Source organism: Magnolia sinica, chromosome 2, assembly GCF_029962835.1.
Source record: "Magnolia sinica isolate HGM2019 chromosome 2, MsV1, whole genome shotgun sequence".
In the NCBI taxonomy this organism is placed as follows: domain Eukaryota; kingdom Viridiplantae; phylum Streptophyta; class Magnoliopsida; order Magnoliales; family Magnoliaceae; genus Magnolia; species Magnolia sinica.
Window position 1 is genome coordinate 112,038,360 of NC_080574.1, and position 8,309 is coordinate 112,046,668.

An 8,309-nucleotide genomic window follows, 5' to 3' on the forward strand; every position below is an offset into this window, starting at 1 on the left:
ATGCAAAAGAATAGAACCAATACCTTCCCAATAATGCATTATATCTTGACAAAGTGTCTACTACAAAAAATGATGCTAAAACTATTTTTCTACCCATGATCAAATCGACCGGTAAGACACTGTGTGTGTTCGTGACGTGGCCAATGAATTTGCTAACAGTCACTTCTAATGGGATCAAATCATTTGTGGTCTTCCCAAACTTGACCATCATTCTCCTCGATAACAAATTCACTACGGCCTCATTATCAATTAAAATTCTGGTAATTGGACATCCATCCAGATGGGCCGATATGTACAATGGCTTAAGGTGTACTGTCATATCGCTGGTGGGTTTGTCGATAATCACCCTTTCGGATGCACTTCCAGCTGCAACGGTGACCGTGTCAACATGTGATGCTTTATCAACCTTAGTTTCATCTTCCTTGCCTTCTCCAAATGGGAAAGAAGCATGTTGTATGATTATTGGGGGAGCATATTCCTCTACATCTCTAGGCATTGTGTTTGTTTCATGGAGGTTAGATAAGCATGAATGTGGGTATAAGTTAGCCCATCTACACCACCTTCCTAGCTAGTGGGTGTGAGATCCAAGATGTTGATCAGGTGGCATACAGTGTAAAGATATCTGGCATAAAAATCAGGCTTATACAATTATCATGTGGACCATCCTTATTTTGAGTCAGGGAACTTAGAAGATCAGACAATTGATGAATGTCTTGGATCTTGCACCCATATGCCATGGTGACAGACGCTCCGCAAGGCTATCTTAATTATACTAATTAACTCCATAAAAATTCTTGCATTTCCATGATGATAGGCTTGGGGATTCAACTACTTTTGTTAATTCAGACCATTTATAAAATCCATGATATGTAATGCATGATGAGATATACAATAAACAGATAAATCCTATGGCTGGGATTACCTTTGACCAATGTTATTTATCTTCAATTTCAATTTCTTTTGTGTAAAACAGGCACAACAGCACTTTGATGAGTTTGATACTAATTACAAAGAAGAAGTGGCGGTTGTTGATGAGTTTGACAAATGACTTTAATGAAGATGTGAGTATTTTTACATTTTTTTCCTTCATTCAAATGAATGTGTAATAATTGCAGTTACTACTTGTGATTCAAACACAATCTCAATCCACATGTTTGTCGATTCATCTGTTTGATGAAGGATACATTCGGGGAGCTTCAAAGGATTCAATCTACATGAAGACACTTTTGGGGTTGGAACTGGTGCTCCTGTCTATTTGGCTGCAGTTCCTGAGTACTTGGTAGCTGAGGTTTTGAAGCTGGCTGGGAATGCTGCTAGAGACAATAAGAAGTCCCACATCATTCCAAGGCATGTTCTTTTAGCTGTGAGAAATGATGAAGAGCTTGGGAAATTACTAGCTAGTGTGACAATTTCAAGTGGTGGTGTTTTGCCAAACATAAACTCTGTTCTCTTGCCTAAGAAGTCTAAGAAAGGGAAGTCTAAGGAAGCTTCAAAATCTCCAAAAAAAAAAAGGATTGATTGGGTTGGGATGAATGCTTTTTAATGTATTTTGCTGATGTTGGATGTTGTTTATTGGTTTTGGTGTTGGGATGGACTTTGCTGCTCTCTTTTCTTTTTTGATATTTTGTAAATAGTGTAATTTTACTGTTGAGGTTTAGATGTATGTGCTTCAGCAAAGGAATGCAATAGATGTTATCATCAAATCTCCATCAATGAAGTTTCTCTAGGCACATATATATATATATATATATATATAAAGCAATAAGGGTTTAAAATTGTTCTTAAAATTTCATTCATAAAATTTGACTGTTGGCACTAGAACGGTTTAAAACCGTTCCTAAAATTCCATCCTTAAAATTTGAAACGGTACCCAAAATGGTTCCGAACCGTTCCTAATTTTTTGCGACACCTCATTTAAGAATGGTTTTAAACCATTCCTGAAGCAGTTGGGAACGGTTATTAGGAACGATTTAAAATCGTTCCTAAATGACGATTTTGGTGTAGTGATAACGTGTGGGTTTGATGTGAGAGAGAGAGAGAGAGAGAGAGAGAGAGAGACGATACTCAACTTGTATCACAGATTTACATGAATAGCTTGGAAAAATATAAATAAAAAAGAATAAGAAAGGGGTAAGAAACTAGTTCGAGTGTGGTGGACTTCCTTCATGGCTTTCTCAGTAATAGACCAGTCTTTATTCTCCACTTATAACTACTCATATCTTATAGCAACTAAATTTTAAAAAATAATAATAAATAAATAAATAAATATAAATATAATTATGACAACTTAGATAGAATCAAGGTAAAGGTGTTCCTCTTATCCAAATTTCAAGCTTCTTAAGCTAAGGAATAACATGAAGAGAGAATCAGGGTGAGAATCAAAGTAATTTCCTTTATTCTACGTGCATGCATCACTACGCCAAAACTGTGAAAAAAGGACGGTCCAAAACCGTCTCAAATGACCAAAAAGGACGGTCATGGACCGTTGCAAGGGCCGTCAAATTTTGACGTGTCGTATTACTTAAAGGACGGTCGAAAATCGTCATTCTTATTGATGAAAAAAGGACGGTCATGGACCGTCTCTTATGAGCTTTTAAAGGACAGCCATCGACAGTCCTTTTTAAGGACAGTCATGGACCATCCTTAAAAAGGACTGTTATAGACCGTCTCTAATGAGCCTTCAAAGGACGGCTATGGACTGTCCTTTAAAAGGATGGTCATGGACCGTCCTTAAAAAGGATTGTCATGGACCGTCTCTTATCGTCATTCAAAGGACGGCTATGGACTGTCCTTTAAAAGGACGGTCATGGACCGTCCTTAAAAAGGACTGTCATAGACTGTCTCTTATGTGCCTTCAAAGGACGGCCACAAACCGTCCTTAAAAAGGACTGTCATGGACCATCCCTTATGAGCCTTCACGGCACATTTTCAAATTTGAGAGGATCAATATACACCTGTTATAATATATTTCATCATATTCTTCCTAATATACACCTGTTATATAATATATTTCATCATATTCACATTCATATCCATCTAAACCCAAACTACGTAAATCCAACATAAACTACATTCATCCAAACATAAACTACATCCATCCAAACACAAACAATCTTATCCATATTACATTCATCCACGCATAAATACATATAAGTTTAACATCACAAATTAAAAAAAAGAAAAAAAAATCAGCAACAATTTTCTTTGTGTCTTTCATCTAAAAAAAAATATTAAACCAACAAAACATTATAATTCAGAATCATGAAGAATTGCCTAAACTTCTTCTAAAAAAGTGGGCACTTTTTTAAAATAAAACTGATCATTAAAATAAAACTAATACAAGCAAATAATGCAAAAAAGTGTTTCAATTCAAGTTAATAGAAACAACAACAAAAATTAAAACTTTGTAAAAAGGGGCATGTGTTAAAAGGGATAGGTTTAGGTTTTAAGTTTAGGTTTAGGTTAAGGTTTAGGTTTAGGTTTAGGTTTAGGTTATAAGCTATAGGTTTAGGGAATTGAGAATAGGTTAAGGTTTAGGTTTAGGAAATCGGGTTCGGGTTCGGGATCGGATTTAGGTTTGGGTTTTCAAGTTTAGGTTTAGGTTTAAGTTAGGGAGTTGAGATTAGGATTAGGTGTAGGTTTAGGTTTAGGGATTTGAGAATACATTAGGTTTTAAGTTTAGGTTTAGGTTATATGTTATATAGGTTTAGGTTTAGGTTATAAGCTATAGGTTTAGGGAATTAGGTTAAGGTTGAGGTTTAGGAAATCGGGTTCGGGTTCGAGATTGGGTTTAGGTTTGGGTTTTTAAGTTTAGGTTTAGGTTTATGTTAGGGAGTTGAGATTAGGATTAGGTGTAGGTTTAGGTTTAGGGATTCGAGAATACATTTAGGTTTTAGGTTTAGGTTATAGGTTTAGGTTTAGGTTTAGGTTATAAGATATAGGTTTAGGGAATTGAGAATAGGTTAAGGTTTAGGTTTAGGAAATCGGGTTCGGGTTTGAGATCGGGTTTAGGTTTGGGTTTTCAAGTTTAGGTTTAGGTTTAGGTTAGGGAGTTGAGATTAGGATTAGGTGTAGGTTTAGGTTAAGGGATTTGAGAATACATTAAGGTTTAGGTTTAGGAAATCGGGTTCGGGTTCGGGATCGGGTTTAGGTTTGAGTTTTCAAGTTTAGGTTTAGGTTTAGTTTAGGGAGTTGAGATTAGGATTAGGTGTAGGTTTAGGTTTTGAGAATACATTTAGGTTTTAGGTTTATGTTTAGGTTATAGGTTATAGGTTTAGGTTAAGGTATAGGCTTAGGTTTCGGTTTAGGTTATAAGCAATAGGTTTAGGGAATTGAGAATAGGTTAAGGTTTAGGTTTAAGAAATCGGGTTCGGGTTCGGGATCGGGTTTAGGTTTTGGTTTTCAAGTTTAGGTTTAGGTTAAGGTTAGGGAGTTGAGATTAAGATTAGGTGTAGGTTTAGGTTTAGGGATTTGAGAATACATTTAGGTTTTAGGTTTAGTTTTATGTTACAGGTTACAGGTTTAGGTTTAGGTTTTGGTTAAGGTTTAGGTTTAGGCTTAGGTTTAGGTTATAAGCTATAGGTTTAGGGAATTGAGAATAGGTTAAGGTTTAGGTTTAGGAAATTGGGTTCGGGTTCGGGATCGGGTTTAGGTTATGGTTTTCAAGTTTAGGTTTAGGTTTAGGTTAGGGAGTTGAGATTAGGATTAGATGCAGGTTTAGGTTTAGGGATTTGAGAATACATTTAGGTTATAAGTTTAGGTTTAGGTTTGGGTTTAGGTTTAACTTATAAGCAATAGATTTAGGGAAGTGAGAATAGATTAATGTTTAGGTTAAGGAAATCGGGTTCGGGTTCGGGATCGGGTTTAGGTTTTGGTTTTTAAGTTTAGGTTTAGGTTTAGGTTGGGGAGTTGAGATTAGGATTAGGTGTAGGTTTAGGTTTAGGGATTTGAGAATACATTTAGGTTTTAGGTTTAGGTTTAGGTTATAGGTTACAAGTTTAGGTTTAGGCTTAGGTTTAGGTTATAAGATATTAGTTTAGGGAATTGAGAATAGGTTAAGGTTTAGGTTTAGGAAATCGGGTTCGGGTTCGAGATCGGGTTTAGGTTTGGGGTTTCAAGTTTAGGTTTAGGTTAAGGTTAGGGAGTTGAGATTAAGATTAGGTGTAGGTTTAGGTTTAGATATTCGAGAATACATTTAGGTTTTAGGTTTAGGTTTAGGTTAAGGTTTAGCTTTAGCTTTAGGTTTAGATTATAAGCTATAGGTTTAGGGAATTGAGAATAGGTTAAGGTTTAGGTTTAGGAAATCGGGTTCGGGTTCAGGATCGGGTTTAGGTTTTGGTTTTCAAGTTTAGGTTTAGGTTTAGGTTAGGGAATTAAGATTAGGATTAGGTGTAGGTTTAGGTTTAGGGATTTGAGAATACATTAAGGTTTAGGTTTAGGAAATCGGGTTCGGGTTCAGGATCGGGTTTAGGTTTGAGTTTTCAAGTTTAGGTTTAGGTTTAGGTTAGGGAGTTGAGATTAGGATTAGGTGTAGGTTTAGGTTTAGGGATTTGAGAATACATTTGGGTTTTAGGTTTATGATTAGGTTATAGGTTTTAGGTTTAGGTTAAGGTATAGGTTTAGATTTTGGTTTAGGTTATAAGCAATAGGTTTAGGGAATTGAGAATACGTTAAGGTTTAGGTTTAGGAAATCGGGTTCGGGTTCAGGATCGGGTTTAGGTTTTGGTTTTCAAGTTTAGGTTTAGGTTTAGGTTAGGGAGTTGAGATTAGGATTAGGTGTAGGTTTAGGTTTAGGGATTTGAGAATACATTTAGGTTTTAGGTTTAGGTTTATGTTACAGGTTACAGGTTTAGGTTTAGGTTTAGGTTAAGGTTTAAGTTTAGGCTTAGGTTATAAGCTATAGGTTTAGGGAATTGAGAATAGGTTAAGGTTTAAGTTTAGAAAATCGGGTTCGGGTTCGGGATCAGGTTTAGGTTTTGGTTTTCAAGTTTAGGTTTAGATTTAGGTTGGGGAGTTGAGATTAGGATTAGGTGTTGGTTTAGGTTTAGGGATTTGAGAATACATTTAGGTTTTAGGTTTAGGTTATAGGTTATAGGTTATAGGTTTAGGTTTAGGTTAAGGTATAGGTTTAGGTTTCGGTTTAAGTTATAAGCAATAGTTTTAGGGAATTGAGAATAGGTTAAGGTTTAGGTTTAGGAAATCGGGATTAGGTTCGGGATCGGGTTTAGGTTTGGATTTTCAAGTTTAGGTTTAGGTTTAGGTTAGGGAGTTGAGATTAGGATTAGGTGTAGGTTTAGGTTTAGGGATTTGAGAATACATTTAGGTTTTAGGTTTATGTTTAGGTTATAGGCTATAGGTTTAGGTTTAGGTTTAGGTTAAGGTATAGGTTTAAGTTTCGGTTTAGGTTATAAGCAATAGGTTTAGGGAATTGAGAATAGGTTAAGGTTTAGGTTTAGGTTTAGGAAATCGGGTTCGAGTTCGGGATCGGGTTTAGGTTTGGATTTTCAAGTTTAGGTTTAGATTTATGTTAGGGAGTTGAGATTAGGATTAGGTATAGGTTTAGGTTTAGGGATTTGAGAATACATTTAGGTTTTAGGTTTAGGTTTAGGTTATAGGTTACAGGTTTAGGTTTAGGTTTAGGTTAAAGTATAGGTTTAGGTTATAAGCAATAGGTTTAGGGAATTGAGAATAGGTTAAGGTTTAGGTTTAGGAAATTGGGTTCAGGTTCGGGTTCGGGTTTAGGTTTGGATTTTCAAGTTTAGGTTTAGGTTTAGGTTAGGGAGTTAAGATTAGGATTAGGGATAGGTTTAGGTTTAGGGATTTGAGAATACATTTAGGTTTTAGGTTTAGGTTTAGGTTATAGGTTACAGGTTTAGGTTTAGGTTTGGGCTTAGGTTTAGGTTATAAGATATAGGTTTTGGGAATTGAGAATAGGTTAAGGTTTAGGTTTAGGAAATCGGGTTCGGGTTCGGGATCGGGTTTAGGTTTGGGTTTTCAAGTTAAATTTAGGTTTAGGTTAGGGAGTTGAGATTAGGATTAGGTGTAGGTTTAGGTTTAAGGATTTGAGAATACATTTAGGTTTTAGGTTTAGGTTTAGGTTATAGGTTATAGGTTTAGGTTTAGGTTTAGGTTAAGGCTATAGGTTACAGGTTTAGGTTTCAGTTTAAGTTTAGGTTATAAGCTTTAGGTTTAGGGAATTGAGAATAGGTTAAGGTTTAGGTTTAGGAAATCAGGTTCGGGTTCGGGTTCGGGATCAGGTTTAGGTTTGGGTTTTCAAGTTAAATTTAGGTTTAGGTTAGGGAGTTGATATTAGGATTAGGTGTAGGTTTAGGTTTAAGGATTTGAGAATACATTTAGGTTTTAGGTTTAGGTTTCAGTTATAAGTTATAGGTTTAGGTTTAGGTTTAGGTTAAGGCTATAGGTTACAGGTTTAGGTTTCGATTTAAGTTTAGGTTATAAGCTTTAGGTTTAGGGAATTGAGAATAGGTTAAGGTTTAGGTTTAGGAAATCGGGTTCGGGTTCGGGATCAGGTTTAGGTTTTGGTTTTCAAGTTTAGGTTTAGGTTTAGGTTAGGGAGTTGAGATTAGGATTAGGTGTAGGTTTAGGTTTAGGGATTTGAGAATACATTTAGGTTTTAGGTTTAGGTTTAGGTTATAGGTTACAGGTTTAGGTTTTGGTTTAAGTTAAGGCTATAGGTTATAAGTTTAGGTTTCGGTTTAAGTTTAGGTTATAAGTTATAGGTTTAGCAAATTGAGAATAAGTTAAGGTTTAGGTTTAGGAAATCGGGTTCGGGTTCGCGATCAGGTTTAGGTTTTGGTTTTTAAGTTTAGGTTTAGGTTTATGTTAGGGAGTTGAGATTAGGATTAGGTGTAGGTTTAGGTTTAAAGATTTGAGAATACATTTAGGTTTTAGGTTTAGGTTTTGATTATAGGTTATAGGTTATAAGTTTATGTTTAGGTTAAGGTATAGGTTTAGGTTTCGGTTTAGGTTATAAGCAATAGGTTTAGGGAATTGAGAATAGGTTAAGGTTTAGGTTTAGGAAATCGGGTTCGGGTTCGGGATCGGGTTTAGGTTTGGATTTTTAAGTTTAGGTTTAGGTTTAGGTTAGGGAGTTGAGATTAGGATTAGGTGTAGGTTTAGGTTTAGGGATTTGAGAATACATTTAGGTTTTAGGTTTATATTTAGGTTATAGGTTATAGGTTTAAGTTTAGGTTTAGGTTAAGGTATAGGTTTAGGTTTCGGTTTAGGTTATAAGCAATAGGTTTAGGGAATTGAGAATAGGTTAAGGTTTAGGTTTAGGAAATCGGGTT

The 8,309-nt window shown here is 35.6% G+C and overlaps 1 protein-coding gene across 1 annotated transcript; it reads left to right on the forward strand.

Moving 5' to 3' along the window:
• The first annotated feature begins 508 nt into the window (after positions 1-508).
• On the forward strand, positions 509-1,543 carry LOC131226898 (histone H2A-III-like). Its single transcript, XM_058222609.1, has 3 exons — positions 509-514; positions 974-1,035; positions 1,180-1,543. Exons 1-3 carry the CDS (start codon positions 509-511, stop codon positions 1,541-1,543), a joined length of 432 nt encoding a protein of 143 aa, XP_058078592.1.
• The last annotated feature ends 6,766 nt before the right edge of the window (positions 1,544-8,309 follow it).

Excerpts from the sequence above, each read along its gene's own strand:
- LOC131226898 (XM_058222609.1), top strand. Across the intron at positions 1,036-1,179 it reads GAAGTGGCGGTTGTTGATGA|GATACATTCGGGGAGCTTCA; the intron begins GTTTGACAAATG and ends TGTTTGATGAAG.